We start from the raw sequence: 22,975 nt of genomic DNA, 5'->3' as shown, positions 1-22,975 counted from the left end.
TGCACGCTCGCACACGCACACACACACACACACACACACACACACACACACACACACACACACACACACACACACACAAAATATGTAATTTCAGAGAACAAACATGAAATTCGAAGCATCTCTTTTACACTGACAGCAACACAATTAGTCTGTTACTAACAAAGTAACACATCTAGTGCAACTCTGAAATTAATAAACTGTTACATAACGTTTACTTAAGTGGTCTACACCATCCATCCAAAAAGTTCCACAACTGATTTCATTCCTGGCAGATAAGTGCATCAGTGCAGTAATATGGTGGCATATTGAACTAACAACACATGTTCATCAATCAGTCAGCTGTGAGCAGGTAGTTTTAAGTAGTGAATGTTTGGCACTGGTTTATCAATGGCATTGCATTTCTATAATGGAGCAATGTCTTTAAATCAAGTATTCAAATCACTCTCCAGAATGTTTTGAAGAAGAGAAATATGTGTGCATAATTTGTCCTACGTTCCTCAACTCCTCAGCAGTGCTGTGTGGATGTCTGCTGTGACTTGACTGAAATGCAAAACATAGATCATTCTTTTCCAGAAAAAATCATTATGGATGACAGGACCTGATGCTACTAATACTAACCTACCTCAAAATCATAAAGTGCAGAAATTCAAATGTAGGGTCAATGCTTTGACTACATAACTGATATTCAAGCCAATGGAACACAAAAAATCAGAGCTGCCAGTAGTAGCAGTCATGTGTGTATGAGGTGTGTTTGCTTGTGAGAACATGTTGTATTTTCTTTGCTGAAGAAGGCTTTGACTGAAATGAAAGCTATAATGTGTAACAGCCTTTTTATTGTAACTGTCTGCAACTCAATGGGTCATCTTTATGGTGAGTACCGGTAGCAATCAACACTTTTCCTAATGTAGTTGATATTCCAACCTGGTGTTTCTGCTGTTTGATATTTCAAGGAGACTGTTACACAGAGGTGCAGATTTCAAATATCTTAAAGATAAAGAATTCTAGCATTTTCACTAATCCAGTACACTCTTATGACTTTCAGACCCATTTATTCCTTAAGTAACTGAAAATTTCAGACCATAACTCTGTTCACTAGCATTTATGTTTCCAGTCATGACATCATGATGGAAGATTGTAACTGCATCACAACAGATTCAAAGAGCTGTTCTCCCATAAGTGATGGACAAGACAAAATTTCATGTAAAACTGTTCTAAAAGATTCCACTGCAACATATAGATATACAAGTATTTTAAGATTTGTTGGTGATACACAGATTTAACTACTTTTAAGACATTCATGTGGATAATGAAATCGTTAAGGATACAGGGTACTTATAAATGGTGGAAAAATCAAAAAATTTTTATGACTTTATTAAATCCTATAGTCTTTCCTGATTACATTGATATACACATTATAGGGTTTCAAATGAAAAATGACCTATATATGCACCAAATTTTAAAGTTACAGTCATGTATGCCACCACACCCCCTTTATTTATGTTACAGAAACCAGTATTATTTCAAGAAGAACTGTGAACTTTCTGTTTCCAGTGATTATACGTATGATACATTGTACATGTTGGTAACAGTGCAGGTTTCTAGTGTGTGTAAATGATTATCTTTTCTAGTATCTACTTTTGTTTCACTGAAGCAGTTTGTTCACGTGTTACTGAAAGTTTGTTGCCCAAATGATACATAATTTGTTGAAGTACATATCCTTTAGTGTGCAATAAATACGAACTATGCCACACATCAAGAAATTCAATGAAAGGAAATTCCATTGTAACCAGTTCACAGACAAAGCAGGCCACACTGTTGAAAGTAACCTATGTATCAGTTCTTCAGGAAAGAAACTCCCACATGGCACGCCTCTCCGTGATTCAAATATTTGTGTTAACAATGATGCTGTTTGTTGTGGATTTGTTGTTGTTGATGATGTAGGCATCTTATCTTCTTTGATAAAGGAAGTGGTGAAATGTAAACAATGTGATGGTGTACACTGTCTGGAAATAACTGAACAACAAAGTAGCAAGAAGGGCTTAGCGTGAAAATTAGTTGTTCTGTGTAGATCCTACAATAAATCTACCTCGAAAATGACTTTAAACATTGTATATAATTCATATGATGTGAATTTGAAGTTAGTGAATGCAATGTGTGCAATAGGAAAATGAAAAAAGACTGCTCAAACGTTTTGTGGTTTGATGCACCTTCCTCCTCCACCCAGTAGGTCCAGCAAGTACATAAAAATACTTTTAGGTACCCTGATGGTTGTGTCTAAAGCATCTATGAAATTTGCAGTAAAAGAAACTGTAAGTATTAGTGGAACCAGGGACATTGCTGTTGCACTTGATGGGGCATGGCTATGTTGAGGATATCATTCCTTGAATGGTGTAAGTTCTACTTCTCTGAGAATGGAAAAGTTGTTGATGTTGAGTGCTTACCTAAGTACTGCCACACCTGCTCCGGTAACACTTATTTATATTATTTATTTATTGTTCCGTGGGACCAAATTAAGGAGAAGTCTCCATGGTCATGGAACGAGTCAATACATGAAATTATAACACGATATTAGAAACAGATAAAATGAAATATAAAAAAATATATTCAGGTGACAAGTCGTAAGTTTAAATGAAGAAAATCAACAATGTAACACTGGAATTTGCTTAATTTTTTAGCTCTTCCAGGAGCTCCTCGACAGAATAGAAGGAGTGAGCCATGAGGAAACTCTTCAGTTTAGACTTAAAAGAGTTTGGGCTACTGCTAAGATTTTTGAGTTCTTGTGGTAGCTTATTGAAAATGGATGCAGCAGAATACTGCATTCCTTTCTGCACAAGAGTCAAGGAAGTGCATTCTACATGCAGATATGATTTCTGCCTAGTATTAACTGAGTGAAAGCTGCTAACTCTTGGGAATAAGCTAATATTGCTAACAACAAATGACATTAAAGAAAATATATACTGTGAGGGCAATGTCAGAATTCCCAGATTTTTGAATAGGGGTCGACAAGAGGTTCTCAAACTTACACCACATATAGCTCGAACAGCCCGTTTTTGAGCCAAAAATATCCTTTTTGAATCAGAAGAATTACCCCAAAAATAATACCATACGACATAAGCATATGAAAATATGCGAAGTAGACTACTTTTCGTGTTGAAGTGTCACTTATTTCAGATACCATTCTAATGGTAAATAAAGCAGCATTTAGCTTCTGAACAAGATCCTGGACATGGGCTTTCCACAACAGCTTACTATCTATCCGAATGCCTAGGAACTTGAACTGTTCCGTCTCGCTTATAATATGCCTATTCTGTGTGATCAAAATATCGGTTCTTGTTGAATTGTGAGTTAGAAACTGTAAAAACTGAGTCTTACTGTGATGGTTACAGTGGAGGTATGGAAAGTGATGGAACTCTAAAAATATTTCAGAGGTCAGTGCCCATTTATAACATCAGAATACGAAGTACCTAGGCAATGGGGGCTCTAAGGCTTTCAAGAAAATTAATGAGTTCAATGTTTATGGTGATACCTTGGCAACAAAATTGGAGTGTTGTGGACATGTGCAAAAGAGGATGGGTGCTATATTGAGGAAGCTACAAAGAGAAATGAAAGTAAAGTTGCTATGTGATGGAAAATCTCTGTCTGGCCAACGCAGATTGACAGAAACTGAAATAGACCTTCTTCAGACTTATTATGGACTGGCCATTAGATGAACTGCACCTCTGAATGATGTTACAGCAATGAGAAAAGCTGTATGGACCACCTACTTTCATAAGTTGTCCACAGATGACCACCGTGTTCACGGACTTTGCCCTAAAGAAGCAGATTCTTGGTGCAGTTACCAAAAAGCAAAAGAAAGTGGTCAAATATACCATCATAAGCATTCTCTTCCTGAACCTGTTATGAGTGAAATAAAACCAATTTTTAGAGACCTGAGTGACCCTGTTTTGCTTAGTTTATGTCTTCATGGGGATGAAAGTTTCAACCACTGCATATGGGAAAGATTACCCAAGTATGTTTTTGTAGGACTAAATACATTAAAAGTTGGTGTACTAGGTATAGTGATATGTTTCAATGATGGATTGATAGAAAGGTTGGAAGTCCTGAGAAATTTAGGCATAAAATGTTGCTCTAATATGGAAGATCAATTGCTTGCATGTGACAGACAATGGGTGAATGAAGCTGAAAGATTTGCTCTTCAAGTTACCAAAGAAGCAAAAAGTGCTAAAAGGAATGCCAAGAGGAAGCTTGAAGATGAAGAAATGTTGCATGATGAAGACTATGCTTCAGGAATGTTCTGAGGTACAGTTTAATTTGACTCATATCTTCATTCACGATTTCCTGCAAGTTGTATTTTTCAGAATTCATGTACAAATATTTCCTAAAGTTTATAAAGCATTGCTCTATTTTTCCTTCTATAACTTGCAATAGTCCATACTTATGTAGTACACTTAAGGGTTATTGCAGAATCAGCTAAATTATAGAAAAAATAACATTTTTATCAGGAAAAAATTATAAAAATTAAAATGTAAGATAGGATATTTTTATATCCTTGTAATATACATAAAATGTGGAATTAAATAGGTCTAGTACTGCAGCCATCATATCATGCATATCTGATAAAAATTTGGTCTCCTTCAAGTGTACAATATAACATTGGATTAAATGGTACCTCAATTTGAGGATGCATTTTGGAAAAAAATTGCATCAATTTCTTTGTAATTTTTTTAATAACCCTACAAGCAGGTTCATTATGTTTAGAAAGTGTGCTGGATTACCTGACATCAACAAAAAATCTGTAAAACATACACATTATAAACAGTCCCTGGAAGAAATAGGTGCTGTATCCTTAATACAGATACAGTAACCACAAGATTAGAGTGGCTAGAAAAAGAAACCAAACAGGCTATACTCTCTTTACCTCTTTGCTGTCAATGTAAGTATTATAATTAAGCCTAATGGATGAACTTCAATATTTGATAAAATGTTATTAACATTTCATTGAAAATTATAACTGATTTTAGTTAGTTAAGTTTACATTCAAGTGGATTGTCACTGAATTCAGGTAAAACACAGTACTGCACATGGCCTGACTACATCATTAGAAATAACATGGGAGAGTAAACCAATAAATGAAACCGAATTATGTAAATTATTACATGTTTATATTCATAAGAACCAGAATTGAAAGTCAAACATTACAGCTCTTCTTAAATGTCTAAGTTCTGTAATTTTTGCCTTGGAGATAACATCTGATTTTGGAGAAGAAAATGTCAAAAAGGTAAAAAAGTATTTTTGTTCACCGATAAATGATGACATCATATTCTGGGGTAACTCATTACTGAGGAAAATAGTAATTGTTGCACTGAAGTATGTAATCAGGATAATATGTAGCATCCCTTCCAGAACCACTTGTAGACAGTTGGGCATACTGCCAACAACTTTATAGTATGAAGTTTGTTGTCAACAACCAATTATAGTTTTAAACCAACAGTAACAATCAAATATAATGTAACAATGAGAACAGTTCACATTATTCAACAATCAACCATAGTGTACTGCAGAAAGGAATGAGGTATGCAGCCATAAAAGTCTTTGACCACTTACCCAGTGATGTAAAGAACACACAGGCAGAGAAAGAGAGAGAGAGAGAGAGAGAGAGAGAGAGAGAGAGAGAGAGAGATCATAGCTAAGTATAAATCGCTGAAAATTCAGAAAAACACAACTTAAGATAATCATGTAAACAGTGAACATGTTGCATATTTTTTACTGAGAAAGTGTGCTATAGCTGTAAAATTGACTCATTCCACATCATGATTATGATTTCTGGAACCTGGAAATAGCCAATTAAATCAAACAATGAATAATGCAGGACTGCATGAAATAGGATAGATTGCTGCTCACCACACAAAAGAGGTGTTGAGTGGCAGAGTGGCACATTTAATGATATTTAAAAGTAGACTGCACTATTAGACAAAAGCCTTCCTCAAAGGCAAAAAGCATACAGGCACAGCTCACAAATACATGGCTATTGTCATCTCAAGAGGTTGAGTCCCAGCTGTCACAGTCAGACCTTAGTGCCTGGAGCTAAAGATAGCTGTGTGTGTGTGTGTGTGTGTGTGTGTGTGTGTGTGTGTGTGTGTGTGTGTGTGTGTGTGTGTGTATTTTGCTGTCATAGGTGAGAATTGAAATCTCCCCAGTACCCTCCCGCCCCGTCACCTCTCCTCAACCACCAACATCCAATGGCTCAACAATGCAAATCTCCTTTTATACTTTTAATCATTACACTAAGAATACCAGAAGTTCTCTCTTCATTTTCTGGGGACAGTTCTCTGTTTTCAAAATGTCTCCTCAATTCCTTTAAAACAAACCGAGACAGCAAATGTCCTCAGTTTCTTGTTTTGTCCTCAGTTTTTGAAATTTCCCAAAATAAATGAAATAGGAATATTTTTAAACTAGAACTCAACTGAATGTACCAGTGCAATCAAATCTGGGCTCACTTACTGCAAGACACAGGACTAATAAAGATGTGGGACTATTTTCTGGTGTTCATGAATTATTCCTTGAATTTAGAAATTAAGCTATACTGGTGGGAGACATGTTGAAGCATCAAACTAGATCATCTGGATAATCATGGTGTTGTTTCATTTCCGTTTTAACTAAAATATTTCTAGAATGATGAATGAATTTCATCTTTTTCAGTGTCCACTTTCTTAAAATGAAATAAATAAATGATGAGTCATTTACATTTCACATTGAGAGTTCTACAACTTTTAATATCCAAAACAATCACGCAATAGTCCACATTGTTGGCATCTGATCAGTGCTTGACATAGATGAATCAAGGTCATGTTTGTTTTAGTTTCATACTCAGTAGTGACTGCTTTACTTTTGAGGTAGGTAGAGCCAATGTGCTTACTTCCGTGAGAGTAAATAAAGACATATTAACCCTTGAGCAGACATGCAGTTTTTCATAACGTGAATGGATGCAGGGCATGCTATTTACACTTGTAAAGAATAGCTGTCTTTAGGTTACCAAGGTAAACATATATGAGCAAAATCACACTTTAATCTCAGTTTAATTAAACAAAAAATAACCTTACTTAATATGAGCTAAAGCACTCTTTAATTAAATGATAATGAAATAAACTTTCATTATATCACTCTGTTGCCACAGACAGATGTTACCCACTCTGCTGCAGAGTGAAAATCTCATTCTGGAAATTTGTTTTAGTTTCTAACTTATGTTTAATTCTCTTGGCACATATCTGCTCCACTAAATTGCTTATGTGGCATGCCCTGTATTAATGTGTAAGACTTGAGTGTTAAATAAATTTAGCTCATTCATTAGCATCATTATATGCATATCTCTTACTGTGGCCCAGTGAAGAAGATGAACACTGAATAGACAATTAAGTGCCAAGTAACAAAGTCAGCTGCAATAGATAATGTTATAGAGGGGCAACCAAATGGTGCAATGGTCAGTGCAAATAGTGACCTCTGCACTCACTCGGCTCCATTCGGCTGTCTACTGGGTTTTGGGTCACTTATTCAATTATGAACATTTTGCCTGCTATTATGCTCACTTCAACCACACTCCACTCAAAGTGGGGTTGCCACCATATTTGCCACAGCAACTGGAATTGTAGCTTAAAATGTTGGAATTTTCCTTCACTGCTTATGGCACGGACAGTGACAAAATGTAATTCATACTTACTGTCAATGTTTTGGCTGTCCATACCTTAATTTTGGTGCCAGACATTATTCATAACACACCTGAAGAATGTAAACATCAAAATCTGAAAGACATGTTTTGCAAAGAGTGCACTAATCTCTAGATCAACGTATTCAACAAGTACTGCACAGTGAAGTGATCAGCAATAAATCACTTTCTTTTTTTTGTGCCATTTAAGTGCTTTTGTTATGGAAGATAAAGTAACAGATAGAACTTTGTGGTGTAAAGGTGTCAAAGTGGAGCCTCGTCAAGATGAATGAGGATGGGCATCAGAAGGGAATAGGTAACCAATAAGGTTGTAATAAGAACAGGAGATCTGCAAGATAAACATGAAAAAGCATATCTCTGTAATGTATACACAGGGACTGAGTGCCTTCTTTTCACTACTCTGGACATGTCTCTGATGCTATTGTAACCACATTTTTCACTGGTTGCCTAAGGCATCAGTGATAAATCATTTTCATAGTCTTGGTGCCATTTAAGTGCTTAAGCTGAAGTAAAGCATAGCCTTTATGCAATCCATACCCAAATGAAATGATGGAAACTCCAGGTTGGAATTTCAACAATGTAAGAAAAAGTAGATTGCTATTTACCATAAAGATGACACATTATGTTGCAGGTAGACACAATTAAAAGACACTTTCACATGAGGTTTTGGCCACAGCCTTCATCAGAAAAATAAAGAGAAAAACACACACCACTCATTTATACAAGCAAGCACACCTCATGTACACATGACTCCTCATTCCAGCAGCTCAGACCAAAATGCAGCTGTCATGTGGAATGGAAGCAGCAATCTGGAGGGGGTTGGGAAAGGGAAGGGATAGAAGTATACAGGTAGGGGAAGAGAGGAGCACTTGTTGGCAGTGTGTTCAGATACTAGATTGCCAACAGGTGCAGCATCAGGAGGTTGTGGGGCCGAAAGGTGGGGAAAATGGGACAAAAAAGGAGAGAAGCAGGAAAATATTGGTGGTGTACTGACAGAGGAGAGCAAACAACAAAGGTAGGAGACAAAAATGGAGATAAGGTGATAGGATTAGGGGGTGGAAATTTTTGGAGGGTGTGGGAACAGTATGTTACTGTAGGTTGAGGCCAGGATAATTACAGGAGTAGAGAATGAGTCATAATGATAATTTCTGCACAGTTCAGAAACGCTGGTGGTGGAGGGGGGATCCAGATGGCTTGGATAGTGAAGCAGCCATTGAAATCAAGCATGTTATGTTCAGCTGCATGTTGTGCCACAGGGTGGTGTTGGACAGCTGGTTGGTAGTCATACAAATATAAAAAGCTATGCAGTGTGTGTGTGTGTGTGTGTGTGTGTGTGTGTGTGTGTTTGTGTGTGTGTGTGTGTGTGTGTGTGTGTGTGAGTGTGTGTGTGTTCTTGTTCACCACATTCTTTGTTTGCTGCCCTCAGCCAATTCAGTCATGTGTGCATGAAGTGTGCTTGCGTGTGTGAATGATGAAGATTGTGGCTGAAAGCTTATGTGTAAGTGTCTTTTAATCGTGCCTGCCTGCAACTTAATGTGTCATCTTTATGGTAAGTATCAATCTATCTCTTCCTACATTGTTGATATTCCTTACCTAAATGAACTGCCTCTGCCTGAATGACAGATTGGCTTGGCATGTATGCCTTGTGAAAGAGTACCTTTTATAGATGGTAGTTCTGAATGCAGAAGTAAAATAATTTTAATTTGAATAAATCAACAATAAAGTACTCCTATAACTCCTCCAAACAGGTAATGGTCCACACAGCAGGAATTGTGGCATAGCCAACTGCTGCTACTAGTCAAGACCACTTTCTAATGATCAATGTGTCACGCATGTGTCATGTGACGTAATCAATCAATGGTGTCTGACATGCATACACAGCACCTACCACTTTCTGAGTGAGTACACATGCTACAGAATGCTGTGGATGCGCTTATGCTGTAGATGACAGAAGTGGAAGACAAAATACGTGCTTGTGCCAAACGAGAGGACTCCATAGCAGTTCCACCACTCCAAGCACCACAATGTAAACAAACAGCAGTGGACATAAAATCAGCCTGTGTGTTGTTTTCATAGCCATATCAGAGCCCAAGCAACAAAATGCGTCATACTGTGTACTGTGCCAAGCCAGCAATCAGATGTGGCCACTTCCAAGGTCACTAACAAGTGTCTGCTACTCTATGTCCATCACACCAGTAGTGACAACAAATACAAATCCAAGGTTACTATCACCATAGCCATCACAAAAAGCCTGCAGCAAAATAAAAGTTCCAATTCCTTCCACTATGACCTCACCACCCAAATTATTGGCACTGTAAGCCCTCATGACACTCCTACATGTAACACAACATATGGATCAGACCATTTGTTTGTCTAGGTCTTATGTATGTCACATATATTCCTAGCTAATTGCGGTTTGGATATTAGCATGTTTCTGAATATGCAGCACAACCAAACAAAGACCAGTACACAGTTTGCACCTGTCAATAACTCAATTATTTCTACTTATAGAGAGCAGGAAAGTAACTGCTGGTTTTGGTTTCCCTGGCCATGTAAGTGGACTTTTGTTTTTGGAGATGTTACTGAATGCATATTGGGGGCAAATTTCTTACATCATCATGGTATCAAAATAAAATTGCACTCTGCACAACTCTGAATGGGAACTGAAACAGTTAAAAGGCAGTTAGGCAGTGTTTCTGAATCCAAAAGCTCATCCATTACTGCCCCACAACTGCAACGTCAGCAATAACTACAGCCTTATCTGTTACCAAGTCTACAGAACATCACGGTTACTGCACAGGTTCCACAACACAACCACTGCAGCATCAGCATCCACAGCTGCAGAAACAGCAGCAGCAGCTGAAACAGCTGTTACAAAGTAACAGCCTGTGATTCTTGTGCAGTCATCTGCTCCTATGTCCACTACTTCTGGGTGAGGTGTTCTTGTACAAATACAAGTGAAGTTTCAAAATTGAAAAATGTGGTGTATCCAAACTCGGATACAAAGCAGAAACCAGAACAGTTTCAAGCAAAAAGAGTGAAAAATCCATAGAAACTCAGCACCGATTCCCCACTGCACACAATGAATGATGCCATTGACCCACCGATAGCAGCATTACCTACACAACAGCTGCCTAATCAGGACTCACATCATGTTCATCAAAGCATTGCTACTGGCTTCATCAGATCTGCTCATCAAGTTCACAACATATTCAGGAATGTTCCCCGAGCTCCACAGTGGGAGGGGCCGGGGGTTGGGGGGTGGGGTGTGGGGTGAGGGCAGAGGGTGTTGTGTAGCAGCAAGACTATTTTGATTGTGATACACGGTCACTGACGGCAATAATAAATACCTATGAGTAGGTAACTTTATGTTTAATTCTATTTACATATGTCTGCTCTACTAACTTACCAATGTGGCATGCCCTGTATTAATGTGTTTTTCTTAAATCTAGCTCATTCATTAGCATCATTGTATTGTGGATTAACATTCCCACACTTTGTTAATGTTAATTGATATTGCTCCAGTTAGGTGCAGTCTGGGCCAGTTTTGAGGCAGAGTTGTTGATTTATATGCTGAAGAAAGTTAGGCCAGTTAAATGAGCTGTTGAAAATGAGATATCACAATTTATATTCAAAAGAGTGTCCAGGAAGAGGTCTTATAGCATTATTTCTCAGGGATATAGTTTTTTAAACATAGTGATCAGATAACCCTCAGTGCATCAATCACCAGTTAAATATTAAGAATGTGACTCTCCCCTACAATAGAGCTTCTACCTATAAAAAGCAAAGCACATAGTTATTAAGTTTATTGATTATGACTGTATCACCATTTGTAGTGGATTGTTACAACACCTAACGTATGAAGAAATTAAGGTAATAGTACAATGGTAACTGACAATTTGTCTTCAGACCAAAATATCTTCAGTGATTAAGCAAAAGATCACTGGAAAGATAATGTTGATGAATCGCTGGCACATCAATCAGTCAACTCTGTCGAAGGGTTACAAAATTAGGCTTTGACATTGGCTTCAAACTGGAAGGCCTGAAAGAGTAACCTTCTTAATTCAAATAATTTAGGAGTAAAGGAGACCATTCACTGAGTAGCAGAAAGATTATCGACAGGCACACAAAAAAGAGAAAGACAACTTGCTAGTTCTCTGAATATGAATAAACCCTTTCTGGAGCACACAGAGACATGCACACTCACACACATATGCCTATGCCATGAAGGGACACAGGTATGTATGTGTGTGTGTGCACGTGCGCACCCGCGCACGCATGTTTGTTGTTGTTGTGGTCTTCAGTCCTGAGACTGGTTTGATGCAGCTCTCCATGCTACTCTATCCTGTGCAAGCTTTTTCATCTCCCAGTACCTACTGCAACCTACATCCTTCTGAATCTGCTTAGTGTATTCATCTCTTGGTCTCCCTCTACGATTTTTACCCTCCACGCTGCCCTCCAATACTAAATTGGTGATCCCTTGATGCCTCAGAACATGTCCTACCAACCGATCCCTTCTTCTGGTCAAGTTGTGCCACAAACTTCTCTTCTCCCCAATCCTATTCAATACTTCCTCATTAGTTATGTGATCTACCCATCTAATCTTCAGCATTCTTCTGTAGCACCACATTTCGAAAGCTTCTATTCTCTTCTTGTCCAAACTATTTATCGTCCATGTTTCACTTCCATACATGGCTACACTCCATACGAATACTTTCAGAAATGACTTCCTGACACTTAAATCTATACTGGATGTTAACAAATTTCTCTTCTTCAGAAACGCTTTCCTTGCCATTGCCAGCCTACATTTTATATCCTCTCTACTTCGACCATCATCAGTTATTTTGCTCCCCAAATAGCAAAACTCCTTTACTACTTTAAGTGCCTCATTTCCTAATCTAACTCCCTCAGCATCACCCGACTTAATTAGACTACATTCCATTATCCTTGTTTTGCTTTTGTTGATGTTCATCTTATATCCTCCTTTCAAGACACTGTCCATTCCATTCAACTGCTCTTCCAAGTCCTTTGCTGTCTCTGACAGAATTACAATGTCATCGGCGAACCTCAAAGTTTTTATTTCTTCTCCATCAATTTTAATACCTACTCCGAATGTTTCTTTTGTTTCCTTTACTGCTTGCTCAATATACAGATTGAACAACATCGGGGAGAGGCTACAACCCTGTCTTACTCCCTTCCCAACCACTGCTTCCCTTTCATGTCCCTCGACTCTTATAACTGCCATCTGGTTTCTGTACAAATTGTAAATAGCCTTTCGCATATGCGTGCCTATTTATGACTCAATGCTTCTGCTGTTTTCCTTAAATTATTTACATTCTACCATAACATTCCTACTATATTTGACTTTCTTAATTGCCTCTGCATTTGGCATAAGGGTGGTGAGCAAATCCTCAGTTGACATAATGCAAATATTCAGTGACAGCACTTGCACAAAGTCTAAGAGCCACAAAATGTTGGGAAAGTTTTCAAAAACACATGATCAGTTTTATTATAACTTGGAAAATATTTACTTCTGCACATCATACATTACCTGCAATGCTCAAGTTTGCCCAAAGAAATAAATTAAGCAGACACTGAGAAAGATGATGCTTCACTGTACTTACAGGACAAAGTTCACAATATTGGCCCTCATAACTCGTGGAGTCACAAACACATTTTCCACAGACACATTTTCCTCTGTCTGAGCAGATAGGTCCTCCTCCTTTTGGAATGCAGTTATCCAGTCTTTCACTGCAATCACATTTTTCACCTGACCAACCAGCAAGACAAGTGCAAGAACCACAGACACATAATCCTTGATTCTCCCCTGAACAGAGCTGTCTGTTTGCTCCTCTTTTGCAGGAATAATTGTCACACTCACAGTATTTCCCATAAATGACCTGGAAAGTAATTTATAACAAATCATACATTCTAAAAAATTGGAATTCAGAAGAAAATCGCAAACATCTCCAAATAAGGGTGGGGAAGAGGTACATGATGTTGACTATAAGTACCAAATGAAATTATGATAGTATTTCCCAGAGTACTGAAGATAAGGAGACAAATAATCACAGACAAAACTGAATAACAGTGACAGGTATCTTGAGTAAACATGAATGATATCAAGTTTTACACAACAAACCCCTATGTCTGCTGTAATGTCACAGAAATAGTATATATTATGCTATGTGAAAAAGAAGTTATTTCAATAGTGTATACAATTTGACTAAAATGCTTTATTGTTGTTGAACACATTAAAATATCCTCCTGTTTCAGTAACTTCTCATAAGTTACATGATATATCTATTTAATATTCAGCATTCTTCTGTAGCACCACATTTCAAAAGTTTCCAGTCTCTTCTTGTCTTAACTCTTTGTCCATGTTTCACTTCGATACAAGGCTACACTCCAGACAAACGTTTTCAGAAAAGACTTCCTAATACTTAAATTTATATTTGCTGTTAACAAACGTCTCTTCATCAGAAATGCTTTCCATGCCTTTAACTTTCTACATTTTATATCCTCTCTATTTTTGCCATCATAAATTTTTTCACTGCCCAAACAGCAAAACTCATCTATTGCTTTTAGTGTCTTGTTTCTTAATCTAATTCCCTCAGCTTTGTCTGATTTAATTTGACTATGTAAATTCCAATGTTCTTGGTTTACTTTTGTTAATGTTCATCTATCCTCTTTTCAAGACAATGTCAATTCTGAACATTATATCATAGGAGATACCTCAGATTATTTGTCAATGCTATAATTATTCCCTAAGGCAAATATAATCAATTTAACATTGTGGAAAATTTTTTCAAAATCAAGCTTTATGCAATTATTTTGCTTCTTTGTGGCAACTATACATGATCAAAGGGACATTTATTTTACTAACATTTTTCTGAAATACAGCTGAAAATTTCTGGGCTTCCACACATGACAATTTATATTATCACATACATTTATTATTTAAGTATCTATACTACTATGAAATTAAATAAAAAGGTAAAGTACAGCACGAAGACATTCTTCTAAAGATTTTGTGGGGCAAAGAGACTACAACAACTTTATCAGAAGACTAGAGAGACTATGACAACAGGAGTTAAAACATTTATAAATAGTTCAGTTCACACTGAAAGAAGCAACAGAGATTAAAATGCTACAGACAGATGAAGGGTAAAATATGTAAAAAATATCAACAAGGATATTGGGCAAAGCAGGAAGAGAGTAGTAGGAATAAGAGTATAGTAATAGATACAAACATGTTTAAGAGTCAGTTGTCATATTTCACAATCTGGGAGCAATGGTGTTTGGCAGAAGATACCAAAATCAAATTTAGCAAAGAAGTAACTAAATAAATCTATTTATTTTAGCCCCCTACCATGTTGTATCAGAAGAAATTTTATTTTTCTGGGGCTGGAAGTTTGGTTCTGACTAATTCCTTGATTAATAGCTTGCAGTGATACTAAATGAGGAGAAAAGATTCGCAAGTCAGCTGACAGATCAACTTACATACCACCTTTCCCATCATTTGTGGACGTTCTGTTAGCCAGCTGACTGGAAATTCATGTCTACAACTTTATGATACTGGTGTCACAACCATCAGGCTATCCGTAAATATGAATTATCACAAAAAAACTGCCTGTTTAAGCTAGGCCCAGACCCAGGGGGCAGAGGGGATCTGAGGGCCTATGACAGACCAGAAGATTTTTTTTTTTCTTCTTTCAACTGACACATTCAGTCTGCTGACAGATTTAATGAAGTCAGCAGTACTTTCTCTCCTGTACAATTTCTGAGTAGCACTTACAGCCAACAGCTGCTATATATTCAACTATTTGTCTTCCCTACAATTTTTGCCCTGTACTGCAGCTTCTAATACCATAGAGACTACACCATGATGACCTAACACATGTCCTATCAATCTGCCCCTCCTTCTAGTCATCATTTACTATATATTCTTTTCCACATCTATCCTACAGAAAACTCTTCATTTTTCATTAGTTCATAAAATTTTCAGCATTTTTTTTTCTTTTTAACACCACATTTCAAATGCTTCAGTTCTCTTCTTTTGTGGTTTTCCAACAATCCAGGATGCACTTCCTGTGCAGCAGACATGTAGTTGTTGTTGTTGTTGTTGGTGTGGTCTTCAGTCCTGAGACTGGTTTGATGTAGCTCTCCATGCTACTCTATCCTGTGCAAGCTTCTTCATCTCCCAGTACATAGTGCAACCTACATCCTTCTGAATCTGCTTAGTGCATTCATCTCTTGGTCTCCCTCTATGATTTTTACCCTCCAGCTGCCCTCCAATACTAAATTGGTGATCCTTTGATGCCTCAGAACATGTTCTACCAACTGATCCCTTCTTCTAGTCAAGTTGTGCCACAAACTCCTCTTTTCCCCAATTCTACTCAACACCTCCTCATTAGTTATGTGATCTACCCATCTAATCTTCAGCATTCTTCTGTAGCACCACATTTCAAAAGCTTTTATTCTCTTCTTGTCCAAACTATTTATTGTCCATGTTTCACTTCCATACATGGCTACACTCCGTACAAATACTTTCAGAAATGACTTCCTGACACTTAAATCTATACTCGATGTTAAGAAATTTCTCTTCTTCAGAAACGCTTTCCTTGCCATTGCCAGTCTACATTTTATATCCTCTCTACTTCAACCATCATCAGTTATTTTGCTCCCCAAATAGCAAAACTCCTTTACTACTTTAAGTGTCTCTTTTCTTAATCTAATTCCCTCAGCATCACCCGACTTAATTCGACTACATTCCATTATCCTTATTTTGCTTTTGTTAATGTTCATCTTATATCCTCCTTTCAAGACACTGTCCATTCTGTTCAACTGCTCTTCCAAGTCCTTTCCTGTCTCTGACAGAATTACAATGTCATCGGCGAACCTCAAAGTTTTTATTTTTTCTACATTCACTGATATCCTTTCACCCTGAATTTTAATTCCACTCCTGAACCTTTGTTTTATTTCCAGTATTTCTTCTTCAATGTATACATTGAACAAAAGGGGAGAAACTCTGTAGCCCCACATTATGCACTTCTCTCTTGGTTTTCCATTTTATTGCTTCTGGCTGCATTAGTAATACTTATTATGTGTTACCCATTTTCCCATAGCTTTTCTGAGCATTTCAGACATCTTGCGCCATTTTATATTTTAGAACACATTTTCTAAGTTAACAAACTTACAAAAGTGTCTCCTTTTTCTCAAATCTCTGCCATGGTTGCAGTGGCATTCTTCGTGGTCTACCAAGCAAAATGGCACTGTAAGCTCGCCAGAAACATTAGTTTCATCAGTGACAGTTACTTACAATATGACACAGTGCCATAACCAGAAACCTTTTATGTTTATTGACCCTGACCATGGACACCCACAAAGTTATACACACATGTGGGAACATTAGCATCACCGGCCACAGAAAATAACTCACAGTCTTATCTCTGACAGTTGATGGTTGCAGTTTAGTTTGATCTGTGACTTGAGTGTGTTATGTCATGCATTCTTGTATGTATTGAGTTTCTATAAAATAAAGACAGTTGCATACTCACTAGTACCGTGTTGTCTTTCATTCACTATCACTATGTACTGGAGCTCTACACTGATGACCCCCGATTACGGCATCACACAGTATTTTCGTGCTTTACTACCAAGGTGGTTACCACACAATGACAATGCAGTCATTATCACACTACGCTGCTATGCATTTCATGTGAAGTGGCATTAATTTTCCTGCATTCTTGTTTTACGTGCCTCTCTATGACATATAACATTTATCGTATGTTCAAAGCATCAAAGTACTGTGCAATGACAATGCCGTCATTACTGCATTACGCCACTATGCATTTCATGTGAAGTGGCATTAATTTCCCTGCATTATTGTTTTACATGCCACTCTATGACATATAACAATTACCACATGTTCAATGCATCAAAGTGTGTTTGTACTTGAAAAACTGACAACTGTGCATTGTACTGACCACCCAGAGCATTTTCAGTGTTCTGCTCTCCATCTCTGCAAGAGATGACTTGTTGGATATGGATGTTTGGTACTCCACAATTTCACAATTTCACATCCAATATCCTCCAAGGGATTTAAATTCAGATACAAAGTGTCATTACAATGCCGGACAGAGACGTGCTATCCAACTAGTTAGACAGCATGCTCTTATCAATGCTAATGTTTTGCACAGTGTCTGGATAGTGAATGTTTTATGATTATGTCTTTTAACCAGTTGAACAGTGCTCAGACATTATTTTCCACCCTACTACAGTATTTTGTTTAACTGACAATTTGTAACTGATGCCAACAACAATGGCAGCCACATTGCCTAACTGCAACCTCCACTCACCTCATGACAGCAGGAACCCAAACTCTCACGAATGCAACTGACTGTCACCAAGCACAACACCCTCATCACCACACCATCCCAGCAGGCTGAGGTATCACAACTTTGCTCAACCATCATTGGTGTCCCTTCCTCACCAAGGCAGTCAGCTGATGCATCATGCGTCCACCCAAATGACACTGATACAACATGATTCAGCCCGATCACTACCTCGTGAGGGGACAACACTTCCCAACAGGTCTGCTGGACAGCAAAACAACTTGTGCAGCAGACATCAATCTCCTGCCAAGTGCCACACATATATGCTGGCTCCACCAGCATCTCGGCTCTTCCGCAGCCAAGCGCCAATGGCCATGCACACATCACCATCATGTCGTGTGACCCACACCGTGCATGCCAGATCTCAGATGGTACCCAAGGTGACCACCTACCAGATGCAACAACACCCTCATCAACATCATACTGCAGTATTTGCGCTACCTGGAGAGCAATGTTACTGCACTGAACAAAACGTTCCAACAGCATACCATAGTTCCACTGACATCTAATGGGCAACTTTTTCACAATATCTGTCCCCTCTTGAATGGCTGCTACAGCACGTACATTTCACCAATGATAGCTGGCCATCTCACTGCTCACCCATCCCCTCTGGTCAGCAAATTCCTCAAGGACCCACCCAGTGCACACATACCAGGAGATACATCTTACCCACCTCCCCCTTCCATGCTCACCCATGCAGGTCACGCCATCCATGCACCCATTTCTGTGATTATCATCTCTAAATCCTGCACAAGGCCATCCTTGCCAACGTTTTCACTCCCCCCTACCCCAAACTCCCGGTTGCCCAGTTGTCTCGGTTGTCACCTCCACGCCATTCTCCACACTACTGTGGGACTGGGGGGAGTTGGAGGAGAGGTGGGGGGGGGGGGGGGGGGGGGGAACTCTGTGGGAACATTAGCATCATTGGGTAGATGAAATACCTTTCAGTCTTATCTCTGATGACAGTTGCAGTTTACTTCAGTCCATGACTTGAGTGGGTCACATTGCGTATTCTTGTATGTATTGAGTTTGTATAAAATAAACTGTGTTGCATACTTGTTACCACTCTGTCATCTATCACTCCCCATATCTACGTACTGGAGGGTTAGCCCATGTGGATGGGCTGCAGAAAACATTCCAACTAAGTAAGGGGTTCCATTACCAGCATGGACACACCTGCTGCCAAAAGGGATTGGCCGACATCATCCTATTTTATCTTCATTCCTCATGTATAAGTTAAAACACTTTTTTTTCCTAATACTCTTATTCAAATAGTAATGGTAATATTACAATAGTGTGCATATGTTACACAAAATGTCAAGTTTAAATAAACAGAAATCCCCTTCGAAACCTTATTATTCAGTTCATACTGTTTACTTTTCTGATGGTATTGTAATTTCTAGTTTCATTAGAAATGCAATAGTTCAAAAATTACTGTAATTATAAAATTTCATACAGCCAGCTATCCATAAAAACACTGTGAGCTAATATATGAAAATCTAAAGGGAAGACCCCATTCACAACAAAGAGTAATTTTCCCTGATTACAGTAATGTAATTATATTTGCCCAAACTTAATTAGCTTCTCAGATATTTAATTAAAAATTTCAACTAGCCCAAACTTTCTGAACAGATTATGATCAAAGTACCATAACATTCATGGATTTAGTTACATACTTTTGTTAACCTGAAGTTTCTGCATCAAATGACACTCATATTATGTAACAACCTTCACTAATTAAAGACCTGCATAACTTCCAGTAACTAAATTTCATCAATCAGTATGGATGCCATACTTGTCATCCAGTGAATCCTAATGAACATTCATTGTTATGTTATGACTTATAGAGATGAATTTACAAGGTTTGCAGCACATCAGCACAAACCATTCCTTTTCAGAAATGTTATTAATCACTAGCTGGCAACACAAGATACAGTAAACACATAACCAACATACAGTGAACAGTGAAAGTGAGACGTTCAGTTGAAATGTTTTTGAAAAATGCCGAAAATTGAACATCCTGGTGTACACAAACCAACTAAGTACAACTCCAGGGCAGCACATGTTGATTAATATGATCACAAATTGCTTCATAAATAAAGAGGAGTGAAATGCATTTATCACAAACCAAGCAGTCTTTTGTTTGTTTTCACAGATGGACCACATCACCAACTAAGAAACAACAGAAAACATAAAAAATGACAATATTAGTGTTTAGTATACAAATCTGTGATGAGTGCATGGATAGGCAGCACATGGTGATGTTTGGTTTGTTGTTAATGAGAATGAGAGAAGTTGAAACTCAGTGCCTCACTTGATGAGATACTGTGGACACATTCAAGATTTAAAATATTGGCACATTGTTTTGTGATCAACAACATTATACCATTACTTGTTCTGAAGTTGTCAGCCAAAGTCCAGCGATGAAAATTACTTCCAGTATTACTGTCATCATAGTTGATGGTTGGAGAGACAACATCATTGTTACAGGTAGTCTGCAGAAACTAGTTACAGATGTTTTCCACTGATGAATCATGTATACAGCATCAGTTAAGCCTTGAAGATGTTGCACTGAACCACCAAAACTGGTAGCCATACAATAAATAACATTGTAAGGATGGCTGTAGGTGTTCCATTTTATTACGTAAATGAACTACTGAGGTCTCTCAGACCTCTAATCACAAGGATGGACATACAAAAACAGTTCCCCACTGAGCACCCAGCATCAACCCAGCCCTGAAAAACTTAACTATATCCTACATCAGGATTTAGAATATGTACTCTCAAGCCTGGAAATGAGCACCATCCCACTTACAACCTATCTCATCCCTCTGAAAGTGGTGTTCTGCAGCTCACCAATTCTGCATTATATCCTAATCCATCCCTATGACACACCTACTCCCAGTGCATTGCACATGGGTCGTAACCACAGTGGAAACCCATGTGGAAAACCTGTGTATACTGTCCAATATGGTCACCCAGCACACCTTACTCCAGACCTGTAGCAGGCATAACCTATCCTTTCACAATTAGGGTAAGAGTGATCTCAGGTGTGCTGCAGGGGAGTGTCATAGGACCGTTGCTATTCACAATATACATAAATAACCTTGTGGATGACATCGGAAGTTCACTGAGGCTTTTTGCAGATGATGCTGTGGTGTATCGAGAGGTTGTAACAATGGAAAATTGTACTGAAATGCAGGAGGATCTGCAGCGAATTGACGCATGGTGCAGGGAATGGCAATTGAACCTCAATGTAGACAAGTGTAATGTGCTGCAAATACATAGAATGATAGATCCCTTATCATTTAGCTACAAAATAGCAGGTCAGCAACTGGAAGCAGTTAATTCCATAAATTATCTGGGAGTACACATTAGGAGTGATTTAAAATGGAATGGTCATATAAAGTTGATCGTCGGTAAAGCAGATGCCAGACTGAGATTCATTGGAAGAATCCTAAGCAAATGCAATCTGAAAACAAAGGAAGTAGGTTACAGTACGCTCGTTCACCCACTGCTTGAATACTGCTCAGCAGTGTGGGATCCGTACCAGATAGGGTTGATAGAAGAGATAGAGAAGATCCAACGGAGAGCAGTGCGCTTCATTACAGGATCATTTAGTAATTGCGAAAGCATTACGGAGATGATAGATAAACTCCAGTGGAAGACTCTGCAGGAGGGACGCTCAGTAGCTCGGTATGGGCTTTTGTTAAAGTTTCGAGAACATACCTTCACCGAAGAGTCAAGCAGTATATTGCTCCCTCCTACGTACATCTCGCAAAGAGACCATGAGGATAAAATCAGAGAGAGTAGAGCCCACACAGAAGCATACCAACAATCCTTCTTTCCATGAACAATATGAGACTGGAAAAGAAGGGAGAACTGATAGAGGTACTCAGAGTACCCTCAGCCACACACCGTCAGGTGGCTTGCAGAGTATGGATGTAGATGTAGATGTAGATCAGTGAAAACAGTCCTATAATATACCAGCTCTGCTCTGCTCTGCTTCTCCACAGTATTTTATGTGAATATGGCCACCAACCAGCTGTCCACCAAAGTGAATAACCACTGCCAAACTGTGACCAGTAGTAGAGTTGATCACTCAGTGGTGAAACCTGCTGCTGAAACCAACATGCCTGACTGAATGACTGGTACACAATTCATGCCCTCTGGATCCTTCCCTCCAACAACTTCTCTGAATTATGTAGATATGAGGGTAGGCTGAAAAGTAATGCACAAATGCTTGTATAACATGACCTAAATCACTTTGAGGAATGTGCCAGGTTGCATGTGTGTAGTTTGAATGTGTTGCAATCATCCTGCATATTTTGAGTAACATGACCTAAATAACTTTGAGGAATGTGCCAGGTTGCATGTGTGTAGTTTGAATGTGTTCCAATCATCCTGCATATTTTGAGTAGAGGAACTATGGAGACATTTTCTAGTGCTGCATTAATACATGTTAAACAGTGTGGTGTTATCAAATCTTTATTTGATGAAAACGTGACTCTGACTGAGACTCATCATCATTTATAGGCTGTTAGTTGATGATGCTATTGTCAGGTCTACTGTAACTCAATCAATAACAAAATTTCATGGTTGTGAGCCTGGAAAAGCCATAACTGTTGGTGAAATATGCAGTGGACATTTGATCACTACCATAGAGAGTAAACATCAAAAACTCATGGATGGCTTGATTCAATATGACCGTCAAATCACTCAAAAGCATATCACATGCCATATTGGAACATCCAAACATCCAAGGAATGTGTCAGCTACATTACTGAACAATTAGGATACCACAACATCTGTGCAAGATGGGTGCCATGCCATCTAAAAGATGAGAACAAATGGCAAT

The 22,975-nt window shown here is 38.3% G+C and overlaps 1 protein-coding gene across 1 annotated transcript in view; it reads right to left on the bottom strand.

Annotated features, from left to right (window-relative positions):
- LOC124776259 (integrin beta-PS-like) overlaps positions 1-22,975 on the bottom strand; it is a 255,767-nt gene that overhangs the window by 25,224 nt on the left and 207,568 nt on the right. The window contains exon 11 of the mRNA XM_047251151.1: positions 13,345-13,620. Within this exon, the coding sequence (XP_047107107.1) occupies positions 13,345-13,620 (276 nt within the window). The remainder of the gene's footprint in view (positions 1-13,344; positions 13,621-22,975) is intronic.

The sequence above is a fragment of the Schistocerca piceifrons genome, chromosome 2 (assembly GCF_021461385.2).
Source record: "Schistocerca piceifrons isolate TAMUIC-IGC-003096 chromosome 2, iqSchPice1.1, whole genome shotgun sequence".
Taxonomy (NCBI): domain Eukaryota; kingdom Metazoa; phylum Arthropoda; class Insecta; order Orthoptera; family Acrididae; genus Schistocerca; species Schistocerca piceifrons.
The sequence above is the reverse complement of the archived record's forward strand: the minus strand, read 5'-3'. Positions and strand labels throughout refer to the sequence as shown.